Source organism: Molossus molossus, unplaced genomic scaffold (genome assembly GCF_014108415.1).
Source record: "Molossus molossus isolate mMolMol1 unplaced genomic scaffold, mMolMol1.p scaffold_m16_p_16, whole genome shotgun sequence".
NCBI classification, from domain to species: Eukaryota; Metazoa; Chordata; class Mammalia; order Chiroptera; family Molossidae; genus Molossus; species Molossus molossus.
In genome coordinates, this window is record NW_023425351.1 from 43,618,402 (window position 1) to 43,637,304 (window position 18,903).

General features: G+C 41.6%; 2 protein-coding genes across 3 annotated transcripts in view; both read left to right on the forward strand.

Annotated features, from left to right (window-relative positions):
- Nucleotides 1-5,945: 5,945 nt before the first annotated feature.
- POLR2K (RNA polymerase II, I and III subunit K) lies at nt 5,946-8,841 on the forward strand. Of its 2 annotated transcripts, none has more exons than XM_036264141.1 (4): nt 5,946-6,039; nt 6,835-6,904; nt 7,636-7,728; nt 8,583-8,840. In XM_036264141.1, the coding sequence occupies exons 1-4, from the start codon at nt 5,947-5,949 to the stop codon at nt 8,603-8,605; spliced, it is 279 nt and encodes a 92-aa protein (XP_036120034.1). In that variant the 5' UTR covers nt 5,946; the 3' UTR covers nt 8,606-8,840. The 2 variants fall into 2 exon arrangements, with proteins under 2 accessions (XP_036120034.1, XP_036120035.1); XM_036264142.1 differs by having other exon boundaries at nt 5,971-6,032; nt 8,583-8,841.
- Nucleotides 8,842-11,530: 2,689 nt separating this feature from the next.
- The window catches only part of SPAG1 (sperm associated antigen 1), a 93,670-nt gene continuing 86,297 nt past the window's right edge, over nt 11,531-18,903 (forward strand). The window contains exons 1-2 of the mRNA XM_036264044.1: nt 11,531-11,750; nt 15,395-15,536. Coding sequence (XP_036119937.1) covers nt 15,397-15,536 — 140 coding nt within the window. The 5' untranslated portion in view covers nt 11,531-11,750; nt 15,395-15,396. The remainder of the gene's footprint in view (nt 11,751-15,394; nt 15,537-18,903) is intronic.

Here is an 18,903-nt window from a genome sequence, read left to right on the forward strand (position 1 = left end):
AGGTCTAACTTGGTGACAGTATGTGTTTCTAGACAGGATTATGCTTGGTTTTTAGGCATCTAAAAAGGGATGTTTTATCTCATTTACTGGGCTCCTATTATATGCCAGGTTTCATCCTTCTTTCTAGTCTTCTTTTTCTGGCTGCTTTTCCTCTGCCTATTCCCTAAGTGGGTGCCCTGCCTCAGCATTTTCCCTGCGGTACCCTTCTGTGCTTACACGGTTCTCCTTCAAAGCTTGAGCCATTACTTTTAAGTCAGTAGCAACTGCCACCAGTCTCCTCTGACTGGACATTTCTCCATGACTGTCCCTTAGTCATCCAAAATGACATATATCTAAAATCAAATTCACTAACAACTGTTAAGCTGTGACCAGTTACTGGTTGGGGTCCTGGAAATCCGAAGTTAGTAAAGCAGTTACTGTTCCTAAGCGGCACACTGGTGTAAGTGCTATAACAGAGGAACAGCAGTGGATGAGGGGGCAGAGCTAACTTCATAAAGTGAGGTGGATTTTGAAGGACAAGTGACTATTTATTTTATTCCTCACCTGAGGATATTTTTTCCATTTATCTTCAGATAGAAAGGGAGAGAGGGAGAGAGAAAAAGAGGGAGGAAGGGAGAGAGAGACAGAGAGGATGGGAGAGAGAGGGACACATCGATTGGTTGCCTCCCGCATGACCCCAACCAGGTCTGGGGACGGAATCACAACCGAGGTATGTGTCCTTGACTAGAATCGAATCTGTGACTCTTTGGTCCGCGGGCTGGCACTCCAACTGCTGAGCCAAACCGCCCAGGGCAACAAGTGACCATTTAAATGTCAGTTAAGGCCCTGGCCAGTTTGGCTCAGCGGTTGGAGCATCAGCCTACAGATCAGAGTCCTGGGTTCCATTTCCGCTAGGAGCATATACCAAAAAATAAAAATAAAATAAAAGGCAGGTAAGGCCTTGGCCAGTTTTGCTCAGCGGTTAGCGCTTCGGCCCGCAGACCAGAGAGACCCAGGTTTGGTTCCCGCTAAGGGCATGTACCTCACTCGCAGTTTGTCCTCTGCCCAGTTGGGGTTGTGTGGGTGGCAACCAGTCGGATGTGTCTCACATCGATGTTTCTCTCTCTCTCTTCCTCCCTCTCTCCCTCCCATTCTATCTGAAGACGAATGCAAAAATGTCCTCAGGTGAGGATAAAAAAAAAAAAGGCTTAGTTAAGCCCTGGCCAGTGTGGCTCAGTTGGTTGGCACATCGCCTAGTGCACTGGGAGGTTAGGGGTTCCATTCCCAGTCAAGGCATACACCTAGGCTGCAGGTTCATATACCTAGGGGTGAGTACCAGAGGCAACCCATCAATGTTTCTCTCTCACATCAATGTTTCTTTCACTTTCTCTCCCTTCCTCCCTCTCTCAAAAAAAAAAAAAGGCAGTTAACAGAGGATTCCAAACTCAAAACAGAATGTGCCTGGCCGGATGGCTCAGTTGGTTGGAGCATCATCCTGTGCACCAAAAGGTTGCAGGTTTGATTCCTGGTCAGGATGGAGGTAGCCCAGTGTTTCTCTCTCACGTCTCTCTCTTGCTTTCTCTAAAAACAAACAAAAAAAAACCATATCCTCAGGTGAAGGATTAAAAAAAACAAAAAACATGGCCCTGGCCCGTTCGTCTCAGTGGTTAGAGGGTCGGCCTGCGGTCCAGAGAGATCTGAGTTCAGTTCCCACTAAGGGCGCATACCTTGGTTGTGGTTTGTCCCCGGCCCTGGTTGGTCATGCGGGTGGCAGGCACTCGATGTGTCCCTTTCACGTCGTTGTTTCTCTCTCTCTCTCTCTCTCTTCCTCTCTCTCCCTCCCACTCTATCTGAACAAAAAATGGAAAAATGTCGAGGATAAAAAACAAACAAACATGCATGATCAGAAAAATTGAAACATTTGAGTGCATTAGAGAAACTAAATGATTTGTTATAGCTAGAAACTAAGATTTGTTTGAGGCAAAGGTGAAAATCTCTTGAGAAGGGGAATAAGCCAAGTCATGCATGTTAACTTAATGGTCTGAAGTTTATCCTCTAGGCAATACATAGCATTTTAGAAAGACTCTGATGACAGAATGGAGGACAGAAGGAAGAAAGGTGAGCTACTGCATTACCCTGAAAGATAAGGGGGGGTGGAGAAGAACCTAGATTCACATATTAAATTGGCAGAATTAACTGCACAGGGGACATGGGGTGTGAAAGTAAAGAGTATAGGTTTGAAAGAAAGTAAGATTAATTCAGTATGAGGTTGTTGTGATACCTGTAGGACTGAAAGTAAGGAATTAGCGAATTACACATTCTTCAAGATAGCACCTCTCCTAGCCAAGGCGGCTCAGTGGTTGAATGTGGACCCATTCACCAAGAGGTTGCCAGTTTGATTCCTGGTCAGGGTACATGCCCAGGTTGTGGGCCCAATCCCGAGTGGGGGCATGCAGGAGGTAGCCAATCGATGTTTCTATCTCTCTCTCCCTCTCCCTTTCTTTCTCTTAAAAAAACAGAGAGAGCACCTCTCTGTAGCCTCCTCCACACATTGAAGTAGAGTGAGTAGTGCCCTCTCTAACTCTTCCAATAAATCCCTGCCCAGCATTTGCAGTCCTCTGCTGAATTTTCTCTTTCTAATTCACCACCTTCTAAAATATCATATTAGCCCTGGCTGGTTTGGCTCAGCGGTTACAGCGTCAGCTTGCGGACCAGAGTCCCAGCTTTGATTCTGGTCAAGGGCATGTACTTCGGTTGCGGTTCGTCCCCGGCCCCGGTTGGGACTGTGCAGGTGGCAGCCAATGGATGTCTCTCTTTCTATGTTTCCCTCCCACTCTGTCTGAAGATAAATGTAAAAATATCCTCGGGTGAGAATTAAAAAGTAAATGAATAAAAAATAAAAATAAAATACCATATTAGCTACTTATTGTGTTCAGTGTGGCTCCCCACTCCCATGATAATGTAAACAGAGCAGGGAATTTTGCTTATGGCTAAATAAAACCACGCAACCCCAAGCACTATTTAAATATTTCCCTTTTCTCTTTCTCTAGTTAATTTTTATTTTATTACAGCTGAAGAGTGAAAGAGCATATCATAACTCCTATCATTCAAGGAAGATTAATTTTATCCCTCCCCTCCCAAAAAGGGCAAAAAGCCACCTACTTACATAGCTTAGCTTGTTCTGGCTTTACTCAGATACCCCATATGTAAGCCATAGAGCTATATTTTCCTTCTCCCCCCACTCCCCCACCACCAGTCTTTGGCTTTTTTGCTTCTCTTTCTGGATTGGGTGTCATCCTGTTACCGATATCAGAATTCTTTTTTCCTTTTCTTTATTGATTTTAGAGATAGAAACATCGATGAGAGAGAACATGGATTGGCCACCTCCTGCATGTCCCCCACTGGGGATTTGGCCCACAACCTGGATATATGCCCTGACCAGGAATCAAACTGGCGACCTCTTGGTGCATGGGTCAAGGCTCAACCACTGGGCTACACGGGCCAGGGTGACATCAGAATTCTAAATCCCATCTGTTTTCCCAAGATCTAATGCTTCTTTTTGAGACCATTCAGTTAAACCTAATGGAAGACTTTTTAAAAAATCACCATGACATTCAAGCTATGCAGATATACTAAAATGATTACATTAAAAAAAAAAAAGGAGCCCTGACCAATGTGGCTTCGTTGGCTGAGCATTGTCCTGTGCATGGAAGGGTCTCGGGTTTGAGCACTGTCCTGTGCATGGAAGGGTCTCGGGTTTGATACCTAGGTTGCTGGGCATGTGCAGGAGGCAACCAATCTATGTTTCTCTCTCATATCCATGTTTTTCTTCCTCTCTCTCTCTCCCTTCCTCTCTCTCTAAAATCAATTAATAAAAAATAAAAAGGGAAAACAGATTCAGGGGGGAAATAGCAAGTTGCACCTCCATAACCATTTTTTAAGGAGTTAAAAGCATTAGTATCCAAAATGGCAGAACAAATACCCTGATTAGGAGAGGGAAATGCAATAATCTGGCACAAAGTGATCAAGAAATGTTAGCTGTTACCACTGATAATACCTTCCATTAAACATGCGCCATTATAATCCTGAAACACTGGTTCCTGCTAATAGGAAAGAGGGTGTTGGATCTGGACTAGCACCAAACATGAACTCTTCTTGAAATTTTGGATCTTCTTGCTACCACTTGTCATTACCCTCCCCTTAGTAGTGCTCAGGACCCACTTGTACTCTCTGTGTATCATTCATTCTGATTTCCATAGGCTGTGTTATGTGCCAGAATCATCTCGATACCTCAGCTGAAGAGCCAGAATCCAGGAAAACTTGCAATGATTAAAGTTACATTTTCTGGATTACTTCATCATCTTTCTCTTATAATAAAGTTTTTATCTAATACTTCTTGTAGGAAAGCTTATTTTGGCAGTTTTATTGGGATATTCTTCTCTTTGGTTGAGAGGAGAGGTACTTTGTAAGAGACCTGATGGTCAAAATATTTATGCTCTATTTTAGCTTCTCTGTGGAGGAAAAGGCAGGAAACTCCACTGTGTTTCCTTGGATATTTAAAAATTGGCAGCCAGAAAGACTGGGAAGATCAAGTTAAATCTCTCAGACTGGTCTGTGGAGGTGCAACCAGTTGGAACTCCTTTTGGAAATGAAAGATGATGCCCAAAGGTAACTGGCTGTTTTAATAACTTCATTTTCTTCTCCCTCCTTCTAAGTAAAATACCTGCTGTGAAAGAAACAAACAAATCTTGTGAACCCAATTGATAGTGACTGAAATTTCAACCTTAGAACATAACACAACTCTATTGGCCAGGAATACCTGGGATTGAAAGAGGGTCAGTGGACAGCTACCACTACCAAAATCCCTTAGCTTAAGTAGAAGTAGTTGATGTACTTGCCTGTGGATGAAAAGGGACCACATACTAAACCTGACAAGCTCAGGAGGCCTGCATGGTGGCCTTACAAACTCCAAGACCTAAAATCACCTCAAAGAATAATCTGAAATTAAAACTTTAATCAAAAGCAGTGACAAAGGTCAATCTTCACCCTATTGTCTTTTTACATCCATATCTTTGAAATGCCAAAATAATTTTCCTTTCTCCAAACCCCTCAAAGCACAGGCACTGCTCTGCAAAGACCACAAATCCCCTCATTGTTATTAATTGTTGACTATTAACTATCCTATACCCACCTCTATAAAAAAAAAAAAAAAAAAAAGTATGTGTCTATCACTACTTTTTATCCAAACCCAAGGTTTCCTTGCTTTGCTTTCTCCCAGCTCCCTGATCAGTCACGTAACCCACTGTCTCTTTTAATAATAATACATAAGATATAAAACTGCCATTCTCCAGAGTGTTATCTCAATCCATTAAGAGTTTGCTTCTCGACAGCTGTTGACAATTTGACTCAAACTCACAAAAATTCTTTACAGGTTTAAATGACTCTTACATTAACACGCCCTCAGGCCAGGTTTACTGCAAACGGGATAAGGAATGGGCGAGAGGGGTGACGGGGTCTACGAGAGAAAGGTGGGAAAGCAAACACAAAACTATGCAGCCGACGCGGTGGCTGTTCCACTGCCCCAGCACAGATATCAAATGATTTGAAAAACAATCTGAAAAGTGCTTTTTCTACGTGAGAATCGGCGGTGGAGACGATTCTTCTGTGTTCCTCGGAGTTAACCGCCAGCCTGGAACTGCCCGGGCGTTTGTCATTTCGGTTTCCCTCCGACCCTCCGACCCTCCTGGAGAGTGTTACTTTCTCCCGACTTCATTGGTCAGAAAAACAAACCTCGTTAAACTTGAGGAACTGTTCAAACGCTCTGCTTTCCTGAAAAATGAAGACGGCTGAGAGCGACACAGGACCTTCTCTGCCCGCAGCCCCAAATGCAAAAACCCCGCCTTTCGGTCGGTGCAAAATCCGGGTACTTGGCCCCGCCCGGGCGAAGCGGCAAAGGGCGGAGCCTCCATGCGTCACAGGCGGGCGCCGGAAGTTGGTTTCCGCACAACGTCGAGCCGCTGTCCGTTTGGAATCGCAGAGCGAGGACTTTGTCGGTACTCCGTGAGTAGAGTGCTAGGCTGGTTAGGATTTGGGGGTGGGTATCTCCTACTAGGCTGGTTAGGATTTGGGGGTGGGTATCTCCTACTAAAGTTCGAAAAAATAGTGCATTTACCTGGGCTACATGGGAACGCGAGCTTTGCAGTCAGTTCTGAATTCTTCTGCCTCCTTACAATCCTGCACATGTTAACTTCTCTAAGCCTGGGTTTCTTCATCTGTAAAATGAGAGTAATGCCTCCTAGGACTGTTGCAAAGATGGTAATAAAGTAACATGTATAAGTGAAATCACATGTGTGAAGTATTTATTATTGTGCCCAGTTTGGGAGAAAGTGCGCAAGTCATTGTGGGGGTTTTGTTGTTGTTGTTGTTTATTTCCTCCTTTAAAACGTATGCATAGTGTTTGAAAAAGTAAAGATTAGAAATTGGGACCTTTTTTTTTTTTTTTTTTTTTTTTTTTTTTTTATCCTCACCCGAGGATATTTTTCCACTTTTTGTACAGATAGAGTGGGAGGGAGAGAGAGGAAGGGAGAGAGAGAGAAACATCGACGTGAAGGGACACATCGAGTGGCTGCCACCCACACGACCAACCAGGGCCGGGGACAAACTGCAACCGAAGTACCTGCCCTTAGCGGGAACCGAACCCGGGTCTTTCCGGACCGCAGGCCGATGCTCTAACCGCTGAGCCAAACCGGCCAGGGCTGAAATTGGGACCTTTTTAACTTTCTCTGAGAAAAATGAGGGCTGGTTGGATTTGTGAGGAGCCCCTTTGAAATATTCGGTATTTGAATCTGATTTCAGGGTCTAACAATGGACACCCAGGAGGACGTCCAACCCCCAGAGCAGCAGCCAATAATATATATCTGTGGAGGTAATAGTAGCACTTTACATAAAGTAAGACTATTTTACTGGTTTTTAAGAGTTGTTTTCGCCCTCCTGTTTTGGCTCAGCGGTGAAAGTGTGGGCCCATGGACTGAAGGGTTGCGGGTTGGATCCCTGGCCCCAGTCATGTTGGAACGGGAGGCAACCAGTCCACATGTCTCTCACATGGATGTGTTTTTCTTCCTCTCCCTTTCTCCCTCTCCCCTTTCCTCCCTTCTACTCCATTTAAAAATCAATGGGAGTCGTGGTGGGTTTTATTTTCTCATTGGCTTAAATGAATCACTCATCTTTTTTTTTTTTTAAATCCTCACCCGAGGAAAATTTTTCATTTATCTTTAGATGGAGTGGGAGGGAGAGAGGGGAGAGAGAGAAACGTCATGTGAGAAAGACACATCGAGTGGGGCTGGGGACAAACTGCAACCGAGGTACGTGCCCTTAGCAGGAACCCAACCCTGGTCTCTCTCTTCCCCGTCGGATGCTCTAACCACTGAGCCAAATAAGTCAGGGCGAATCACTCATCTTTAAAGTTATAAAGCAGAACACTTTAGCAACCATAGAAATCCTTGCCCAAACTGTTATCTTTCTCCCTCAATATATTGGCAATAACAACATAGCCTTGAGATTGAGTATATTTTAGTGATTTGGGTGAAAAATATTGTTAATATAATTTGCTTTCTGTAATATTTTCTTTTTAGATAATTAATATGTTTTCTTTTCTAGAATGTCACACAGAAAGTGAAATAAAATCCAGGGATCCAATCAGATGCAGAGAATGTGGATACAGAATAATGTACAAGAAAAGGACTAAAAGATGTATCCTTTTAATTATGCTTTCTAAAGAGGTAGAAGGAAGTTAAAAATAATTCTTGGGTTGATAGTCAAAGATTAATTTCTGGTAAAAATGGTAATAACTTTTGAATTACCCAAAAAACATGATCAGCATTTTCATGGACCAGTATCACCAGTGTATAGTGATATACCATATAAATTTTTTTTTTTTTTTTCTAGAGAGAGAGGGAAAGGGAAAGGGAGAGAGAGATAGAAACATCGATTAAAGAGAACATCGATTGGCTGCCTCCTGCATGCCCCCACTGGGTATCCAGCCTGAAACCTGGGCATGTGACCTGACCTGGAATCGAACCAGCGACCTCTTGGTGCATGGATGGACACTCAACCACTGAGCCATACTGGCTGAGCATGTACTATATAATCTTAATACTAGTTGATTTTGGTTCTCATAAGACTATTTCTCAGGTATTTAAATACTCATTCATGAGCTTGGGTTTGTGGGTAAACTAAATTATAGAATTATAGAAGAAATACAAATATTGTAAGTATGCTACCAAGTGGAAAAAGTGAGGCTTCCAAATTAGTTGAAAGACAGAAAAAATTGTTGTGTAGTAACACAGTGCTTTTTAAATCAGTAAGTTATCACCTTTAACATTGCTTCAATGTTTTTTTGGTGCATTGATCTTTTGAAACATGGCAAGATGGCTAATAAAAATGGAATTAAAAAAAAAATTATTTCCACTTGTCATAGTGATGAATTCCATACTTTTGTGCATTTAAGATTAAATAACTAGCTTATTATAAAGAGAAAGTGACTTGGAAGTATTAAGTCTTTAATTTTTAAATAATTTTTTTGTCCTTAATTCAGCTTAAAACAGTGGTGGTTTTTGACGCTCGGTGAAACATGGAATTCAGAAGAATATCTTCGCATTTGGATTTGCTGTTAATGTTGTATAGCTTTTGATTAGTGTACTTACTTTTATGAATACAACTATATACACACAATTTCATTTTAAAAACAGTATTCTATTTCAGTATCTATTAATCATTTCCTAGGGTTCACTTCTTTTGTTTGTGTGATGGGCATGAAATTATAGCACCTATCTCAAAGGCTTGTTGCAAAATAAAATAATTCATAAAAACTCAGCCTAATAGCCTATGTTAATTATTATTACCATTACTCTAAGTTTTACTGTTTTCCATGCATGATTGTTATTGGCCTTAGGATTAGTCTCCCAGCTACAGGTTTTGCTGTCCTCCATACTCTTCAGATTGCTCTTTTAAAAATATAAACTTCATGATACTGTCCTGCTGAAAATCCTTAGTGGCTTCCCATTTTGCTAAAATCAAAATGATTGGGAATACTATATTTAGTCCTTGGTAATATGACTCTTACCTCTGTCACCACTCCAACCCACTTCTCTGTCTTTTGGTTCTAAGGAGATGTTTGCAGTTCCTTAAACAGGTAAGAGACCTTTTTTCTTTCTTGCCTGTCCCGTTTCCCATGCTTTTCTCTCTGCCTGAAATGAACTTTTCTGGTGTTCACCAACATCAGAATTTTGAAGGATTGTTTTGTCTTTTAGCTTTCAGTATTGCTGAGAAGTCCAAAACCATTCTTATTCTTAATCCTTTGTATATGACCCATTTTCTCTCTGGAAATTTAGAATTTTTGCCAGTGTTCTGAAATTTTACAGTATGTGCCTTTGCTTTTCTCTTCTTTTTTTTTAAATTTTTTTGTCTTTATTGATTTGAGAGAGAGAGAGAGAGAGAGAGAAACATCAGTGAGAGAGAACATTGATTGGCCACCTCCTGCATGCCCCTACTGGGGATCTGGCCCACAACCTGGGCATGTGTCCTGACTTGGGAATTGAAATGGTGACCTCTTGGTGCATGGGTCAACATTCAACCACTGAGCCACACCGGAAGGGCTGTATAAAGTTTTCTTCCACTGTTTTTGATCACTTGGGTACTTTTTTTTTCTTTTTTTTTGGTATGTGCCCCTAACGGGAACCAAACCCGGGACTCTCTGGTCCGCAGGCCAACGCTCCAACCGATGAGCCAAACCGGCCAGGGCGGGTACTTTTTTTTCTTTATTGATTTTAGAGAAGAAGGGAGAGGAAGAGAGAGAAAGAAACATTGATGAGAGAGAACATCGATTGGCTGCCTCCTGCATGCCCCCACTGGGGGTTTGGCTCACAACCTGGGCATGTGCCCTAACCGGGAATCAAATATGCAGCCTCTTTGGTGCATGGGTCGATTTTCAACCCCTGAGCCATACTAGCTGGGCCGTCACTAGGTACTTTCAGTCTGGAAACCCAAGCTCTTCAATTTTGTGAAATATTCTTGAATTATTTAATAACTTTCAACTTTCATTTTTCTCTAGATCTTTTTTAAAAAAAATCTAATATTAAACAACTTTCTCATCTTTCATTTGTTTTCTGTTCTCTAAAGATTTCTTTTTTTTTTTTTTTTTTTATCCTCACCTGAGGACATTTTTCCATTTTTTGTTCAGGTAGAGTGGGGGGGGGGGGGGAGAGAGGAACAGAGAGAGAGAGAAACATCGATGTGAAAGGGACACATCGAGTGGCTGCCACCCGCACAACCAACCAGGGCCGGGGACAGACTGCAACCGAGTACATGCCCTTAGCGGGAACGAACCCGGGTCTCTCAGGACCGCAGGCCGATGCTCTAATCGCTGAGCCAAACCGGCCAGGGCTCTAAAGATTTCTTTATCACTACTTTCTAATTTGTTTATTGGGTTTTTCATTTCTGGTATATTTTAAATTTCTGACCATACTTTATACACATACACACCTTTCCTTGTTTCTTGATGAAATGTCTTCTCCCAATGAAAACCATAGTGGAAATTTTCATTTGCCTCCGCAGTCTTTTTCCTTCAACTTGCTTTTTATCTTGCTTGTTCATTCATCATAAATACATTTGTACATAATCATAACCAAAAAAAAAAAATGAGGGAAAAGAAAATTACAGGGCATATGGAATTACATCTCTTTTCCTGAGTATTTAAAGGATTTCTTCCTATGCTGGAAGTAAAACATGAAGTTATAGTAGGCTGAGGGTTTTAGACTTAACACATCATTTTGAATGATGTTTGCTGGCTAGAATGAGGTATGAAGTGGCTTTACACATTCTGGGGCATGTGATCTTTGTTGCCTGTTCCCCAAGACAAAGAATTTAGTAAACAGCCTATGGATTACTCTGAAGTTTGAATTTGGGTCTATAAATGTATAAATTTAATCTCTAGTGCCAGCAGTGGAAATAATTATATAAATATAGTCATATTTAGAATTTTTATCACTATCATTGCCTGCTAATATATTGTAGGTCTGTAATTTAAGTGCAAAAGGGAGAGAGAAATAACGTTTATTGAACTATTATGTGCCACACACTGTACCAGGTGCTTCATATTTGTTATCTATTTGAACTAGACTGAAATGGTAAAACAAAATTCCCCAGTAAATAATCTTTACCGTTTTATTTTATCTGAATTGTAGTATTTCTTCACTTTTGTATTTAGCGCCCAGTACAGTGTCTGACTCCTAACCAGCACTCAGAAAATGTTGAATGCGTGAAAACGGGGAATCTTGTCTTTGTCTTTATTTACTCTTCTGTATAAAGGGGAGGAAGTAAATCTAGGTTGCAGTATAGATTTCCTGAACGTTTAATGTTTGTGTAATTTAGTAGGAGTAGATACCAACAATCCAAAGAGAGTGGTATAATTTTAACCCGATCTGAAACAAATTGAAAAGGAGAGTAAAGGAAACGCACACACTCCAACCCTCCTCATTTCTCCCATAACAGCCCTCTTTCCTGGTGAAGCTGGAGCCTGTAATGCCAGTCAGTGGAATGTCAGGTCCGGGACTAGCCAATCATCTCGCAGAGGGCCTAATCCCCGCCCCGGGGGATCAGCCCCTTGTCCTTGGGTGCTTAAGCATTGCAATACGCCCCTTTCTCGTCACCTGGGGCGCAGCTTCTCAGGTTTGCGGCAGCCTTGTCCTCCGCAAGGCGCAGGGTCTGAGAACCAGGTGAGTGCCTGCCCTCCAGGAATGAACTACATCCCCCCATCGCAGTCCTTCCCTCCGAGCCGGGGTGAAAGGCGGACACAGGAGCAAATGCACTGTGGATCTTGAGTGAGGGAGTGCGCTGTGGCAGGAACATCCTGGGGGGGAGAGGGGCGGCGAAACAAACCCGGGGGGCAACATCCTGGTCAGGGAGTGGGGGCAGAGTGGGGGCAGTCAAACCCGGGGGCAACGTGGAGGTTCACGATGACCAAAGTCAGAGAATAGGGTACAATTTCATAGGGTACTAAAGTGTCCCCTGACCGTTGCGGGTCGGCTACAGCTCCGGGATTGCGGCCAGTTCCTGGGCCCTCTCGCGCCGCGTTGTACATAGAAACCGTTGCTATGGCTGGAGGATATCGTTTCCTTTCGGCCTCCAGCGGCAGGGGGCGCTCGGCCCTGTGGATGCTTGAAAGAAGGCTTACCTGGAAAATGTAAGGGGCAAAAAAATAGGTTTTTGTGTTTTCATCGCAGGTATTACGATAAGCCAAGTAGGAAATATAGGAAATGGATGTGGATCAGGATGATGGAGAAGAAATTAAATACAACTAGGAACAAAGGTTTTTCTAATCAGACAAAAATTAAAACAGATGTGGAAGAGTTCTAAAGAGAACAAATAAAGTATTATATAACTTGCATTTTAGAACTTGATAATTAATATTTTGTGGTCTTAAATATGTGTCTCTTTCCAAAAAATGGTATTTTTAAAAAATGATTCTCAGAGAAATGTTAAAACTGTGTTCAGAATGAAATTTGTTTCTAATGTTTTCCGCTATATTTTATTCAAATCATAAAATCTCAGGGGTTGCACGATACTTTAATTTGAGGTAATTTATTTTAATCCAAGTAGATGATTAATTCTCTCCCACCAAAGATCCCCCAGCTTTTTGGAAAAATTCTCCTAAGGCAACCCATACTATTCTGGGCAGCATCAATAATTTATAAATTCTTTATGTTGCTTTCCTGTAACTTCCACCCTTAAAGTTTTCCTTGTGATGGGAGACATTTATCATACTGGACCCTGCTGGTATGGTGTGAAAGCCAGGATCTCATTTCTCAGCTGTATCCCATCCAATGCTGACGAACTATTATCTATATTCTATACCCAGGTTAAAGTCAGCAGGAGGTGAGCTGACAGAGCATCCTCTTTTTCTGCAGAGGTCCAATACATGACTAGACTCCCAGAGGGCAGGAATGCTAAAAATACTTCAAATGAATTAGATCCATTGCTGCTACTTATTTTAAAATTTATCACCCAATATGTTTAAGGGCAGTGATTTTTTAAAAATCTTTGACAATGACTCAAAATACATTTTTCTTTGCAATATGTGCATTTATATGTACACATTTTTAAAAAAAATATTTTAATTCATTTCAGAGAGAGGAAGGGAGAGGGAGAAAGAGATAGAAACATTGATGAGAGAGAAACATCCACTGGGTTGCCCCCTGCACGAACCTGGACAGGATTGGATCTGAAACCTGGGTATGTGTCCTGACTGGGATTGAACTGGTGACCTTTCAGAGCGTAGTAGGACACTCAGCCGAGAGCTACACTGGTCAGGACTGTAAATAAACATTTTTATAATTTCTATTTGCATATACACGAAATAAAAGTTTTGCAAAACAATATTAATTTTAATGGTATGTTCTGTCTCAACATAAAATAATGCTGATCGAAGCTCACTAAATTGATTTCATGGATTTCCACTTGAAATTTGTAAATCATGGGTATGATGATTAAGCATGTGGGCTCTAGCTGCCTACTGAGATTCAAATCCTCAGTTCACTTCTTATAGTGATCTTGAGCAGTTTACATACTTGAAACATCAACTTCCTTATTTGTAAAAAGGAAGTCATTATTAATATCCTTCATGAGAGTGGTTTTGGAGATTAAGTGAGATGATTCATGACATATAGTAGTAATTCAGCTCCATAAATATTGACCACTACTGTTCTCTACTTAAAATAAAACCTACCTGATACAGTAGCTGAGGGATGAAATGATGTAATATGTGTAAGAATTAGAGTGGTGCCCAGTACACATTAAAAACGACGTATTTGCCCTGGCCGGTTTGGCTCAGCGGTTAGAGCATTGACCTATGGTCCGGAGAGACCCGGGTTTGGTTCCCGCTAAGGGCACATACCTCGGTTGCAGTTTGTCCCCGGCCCTGGCTGGGTCGTGAGGGTGGCAACCACTCCACGTGTCCCTTTCACGTCGGTGTTTCTCTCTCTCTCTTCCTCTCTCTCCCACCCACTCTATCTGAACAAAAAATGGAAAAAAAAGTCCTCGGGTAAGGATAAAAAAACAAAACCAACCAACCAACCAAACAAACAAACAAACAAAAAACGATGTATTTGTTACTGTTATTATTATCATCATCATCAACAGTAATATCATTAGAATGAAACTGTGCAAGGCCTCCTTATTCTCAATGCAATTCAGCAAGTGTTTCTTAAGAGGTATAATACACTACTTATGTTAGTCCTGAAGATACGAAGATGAATAAAATAAGATCTTGCAATCGAGAAGAGGAGAAAGAGAAACAACTAGGATGTGCTGTGTGCTATGAGAGACATGTATAGAGTGCCATTAGAACACAGATCTGGGAGCTGTTCGTCAACGGGAGTGGGCTACAGGGAATGGGGAAGAGGGTGAGGTTAAGAGTTACAGAAAGGATGTTATTTATGTTTGTGCTGAATCCCAAGGGAAGGTTGAGATGTTAACAGACAGCTAAAGTAGAAGCAGGTCATTCAAGTCAACATTAAAAGATATCCAAAAAAGCAATTTAAATACTAAAGCGAACAGAATATGCCACCCCCAAATAGGCCAGTTTGACATAAGAATTATTTGAGCTGAAAAAATTAATAATCAACAGGAAGGACTCTCTACCCTCCCCCTTTCTGCCTAAAAGCAGGGCATAAATTTCTCTTTGTGAAGATTTCCCCTTCCTACCTGTCCTATATTAGGAGGAGAGCAACCCTTATCATAGTCAAGGACAGTCAGCACTGAAATGAGTCTGCATAAACAAATCTTACTAAAATAACCCTTTCATTAGTTTCTCCCATATATTTACTTACTCCTAGGAGCCAAAACCCCTTTCCCTTTGTCTAATTACTTTTTCACAATTTATTACCCTTTGTTAAAATGGTATATAGGCTCCCAGGCTGAACAGTTTCTTTGGGTTTTTACTTTTTTGTGAAGGCCCCATGTGCATATAAAATAAAACTTTACTTCTGTTAATGTGTGTTCTATCAGTTTAGTTCATAGGGCCTCAGTTACTGAGCTTAAAAGGGTAGAGCAAAAGTGTTTTTTCTTATTTCTCTATAGCACCAAAACCTGCTTAATCACTGTATTTCAACATTGCTTAAGTGAAGATTAAGTGAGATAATCCATATATGGTGCAGAGTAATTTAGCTCCATGAATGTTAGCTGTTGTTATCAGGGAGAGAAAGTTTAAAATCAATAGCCATCCTCCTTGGAAAAAACACTCCATTTCCTTGTTTCTAGAAATAAAAAAGAATTATTATAGAAGTACCTAGATGGTTACTGCTTTTCATAATGAGTATTATATAGATTAGATTCATAACTATTTTCCTATACTATATTTCAGCCATGACTGCCAAAGATTATCCATCATTATGGAGCTTTGGAACAACAAAAACATTCAAGATTCCTGTCGAACATTTGGATTTCAAGTATATTGAAAAATGTTCAGATGTTAAACACTTGGAAAAAATTCTTTATGTTCTTAGGTAAGCATTTAAAAATCATTTCATGTTTCAATTTGTCAATTTTAATTATATTGTTCTTGCCTTCTAAAAGTTGAAACTACATTAGAAACGTTGGAGGAAATTTTCAAATATTGAGATTGTTGCATTTTTCCATATTAGGTTCCAAAATACTGTACTGCTTTTGATCCTGTGGTTAATTTGGAGTGTTTTGGCTGGGTCAATTCCCAGCATGCAGCTTAGGCTAATTAGTATTGAAGAGGGCACATTGTTTAGGAAAAAGTAGCGGTGAAAATAGCCAGTAGGAGGTAAGGTTAGCTCACCAGCCTACACTGATAAAGTTCTTTGGCACTCTCTCACTTAATGCCATCTCTCACTTAATCTCATCTAGGTGACTCACTGTGAACTGGTCACTTGGAGGATGGTGGGGACATCAGTAGGTAGGACCAGAAGGTGGGGAATCAGGGTCCTCTCTGGTTAAGAATCCCATGGTGGTGATTCTTAAACTTTAATATACATGTGGTTCTTAAAAATGCAGATTTGTGGGTTCCATCCCCAGATATTCTGCTTTTGGAAATCTGGGGTGGAGCCCAGGAACCTGTGTTTTTAAGAAGCGTCTGCAGATTGACATACAGGTGGTCAAGGGAACCCACTTCAAGCAACATTGCCCTGTGCCACCTATTTCGGGTTTCTTGAGGGGTTTTCCCTTGGAGAGTAGCCTGATGTATATTTTTTGTTTTGTTTTGTTTTTTATTTTTTAAATCTTTATTGTTGGGTGTATTATAGATAGATGTCCCTCATTTTTCCCCCATTGACCCCCCTCCTCCCCTCTCCCACCGCTTCCCCACACCTTTCCCCACACTATTGTCTGTGTCCATTGGTTATGCATATACGTTCTTTAGTCTATTTCTTCCCACCCCCCAACCCCTTTCCCTTTGAGGTTTGTCATTCTAGCAGTGAATTTGTACTTCTTAGTCCCTTCACCTTTTTCACCCATTCCCCCAACCCCCCACCCATCTGGCAACCAACAAAATGTTCTCTATCTATGAGAATGTTTCTGTTCTGTCTGTTCATTCTGTTTGTAGATTCCATTGTCGATAGATATGTATTCATTGCCATTTTGTTTGTTCATATATTTTATCTTTTTCTTCAAAAAGACCCTTCATCATTTCATATAATAATGGTTTGGTGGTGATGAACTCCTTTAACTTTTTCTTGTCTGGGAAAGTCTTTAGATGGCCATCGATTCTAAATGACAGCTTTGCAGGATAGAATAATCTTGGTTGTAGGTTCTTGCTTTTCATCTCTCTGAATATTTCTTGCCACTCCCTTCTGGCCTGCAAAGTTTCTTTTGAGAAATCTGTTGACAGCCTTATGGGAACTCCCTTGTAGGTAACTAGCTGCCTTTCTCTTGCTGCTTTTAAGATTCTCTCTTTGTCTTGAACCTTTTGCATTTTGATGATGATGTGTCTTGGTGTGGGCCTCTTGGGGTTCCTCTTGTTTGAGACTCTCTGTGCTTCCTGGACTTGTATGTCTGTTTCCTTCACCAAGTTAGGAAAGTTTTCTGCCATTATTGTTTCAAACAGGTTTTTGATTTCTTGTTCTCGCTCTTCTCCTTCTGGCACCCCCAAGATGCGAATGTTGGCATGCTTGAAGTTGTCCCAGAGGCTCCTTCCACTATCCTCATTTTTTTGGATTCTTTTTTTTATTTTGCTGTTCTGATTGGGCATTTTTTGCTTCCTTATATTCCAAATCAATGGTTTGCTTCTTGGATTTACGTACTCTACTATTGAATCTGTGTAAATTATTCTTTATTTCAGTTAATGCCTCCTTCATTTCTGACTTTGCATCCATCATTTCTGACTGGTCCTTTTTTATGCTCTTGAGGCCCTCACTAAGTTCATTGAGTATCCTTATAAGCAGTATTTTAAACTCAGCATCTGTTGGTTGCTTATCTCCATTTTGCTTAGTTCTTTTCTTGGGGTTTTGTTCTGTTCTTTCATTTGGGACCTGTTTCTTTGTCTCCTCATTTTGGCTGTCTCCCTGTGTATGCTTCTGTGTATTACTTAACCAGAGGTATGGGACTAGCTGAGACCAGATGCTGCTTGTTTTGAAAGAATTTAGGAAAACCTGAAGCAGGATCCAAGACAGGCCAATCCTATAGTTAAGCAACTGGGAACAGCTTGGGTGGGCCTGAAAGTTGGGTGGGGCGGGGCCTCAGGGAGTCACCAAGGCGGCGCCACTAGTGTGAGCCAGGTTGCTGGAGTCCTGATATGGCTGCTGTCTGCCGCCCCAGGGAAGGGCTCACCAAAGGAACAAAGGCCTCTGACAGCACGTTTGTCCTGGAGAAAGCCCCTTCTCCAACCCTCGCTCCAGTACCAAACAGCTCAGTTCTTCCCTGTATGTCTCTGGTGCCCCTTGAGCTGCCTCCCCTCCAAGCTTAGAGGGAGTGAATCCGATAAGTCCATGTGCGGACCCTTTAGGGAGCTGCCTGGAGCTCCGGCCGCGTCAGCTTTTCTGAGCCTCAGTTCCCGCTGGATTTTCCACCAGAAGTTATGGGGACTTCTCTTCCTGGCACTGGAACCCTGAGTGGGGCACCTGGTGTGGGACGGGACCCCCTCAGTCCTCAGGGAGGACCTTCCCAGCAGAGGTATCCTTCTGATTTTTATCCGCCACAGGTGGCTGTGGGACCAGCCTGTCTGCCTCCACCCCTCCTACTGTTGTAGACCAATGAGACAGACCAGACTCAGACTCCAAACTGGGTTCAAATTAAGAGAGCTTTATTAGCTGTGCAGCTATTGTCCCATCCTACTCAGAGGAGGAGCTCAGAGGAAGGGTTGCTTATATAGTTGTTTTAGCCTCTGTTAAGGAATTTGGATTAAGGGTATGCGAGCAAGAAAGCACATACAGAAGCAGATATTTGCAGTTAGCTGTTATGCCTGAGGGAACAATCAGTTTCTGTGTACACAAAGCAGTGGTTATCTATACAATGCAGTGGTTATCTATTAGCAGATAGTTCTTGCCATTCCCTTAAAATCCAGGGGGCAAGGTCATGTGTTTGTCCTTTACGTTCCCCACTGGTTTTAGGGTTAAACCAAATCTTTGATTCTAAAGTGTCTTCAATTTCTTCCATTGTGGCTAGCCTTTGATAGGGAGTGCTAAGAACCATGAGCTTAACAGCCTGTACTTTTTCTCTAAAAAATTGCATTAAGCAATTAATTAGGATTGGGCTACAAGTTAATGTTAATAGGAGGAAGAATAAGGGGCTCGCAAGGCTAGTGATAAGAGTAGTGAACCATGAGGACCAATTAAAGTGATTCTCATACCAATTCTTAGAGGTGGATAAAGCCTGTTCTCGTTCATCTAGTCACTGTCTAACTAATTTTATGCT

Excerpts from the sequence above, each read along its gene's own strand:
- POLR2K (XM_036264141.1), top strand. The coding sequence starts at position 5,947 with ATGCGTCACAGGCGGGCGCCGGAAGTTGGTTTCCGCACAACGTCGAGC. Across the intron at positions 6,905-7,635 it reads AATAATATATATCTGTGGAG|AATGTCACACAGAAAGTGAA; the intron begins GTAATAGTAGCA and ends TTTCTTTTCTAG. Across the intron at positions 7,729-8,582 it reads CAAGAAAAGGACTAAAAGAT|TGGTGGTTTTTGACGCTCGG; the intron begins GTATCCTTTTAA and ends AGCTTAAAACAG.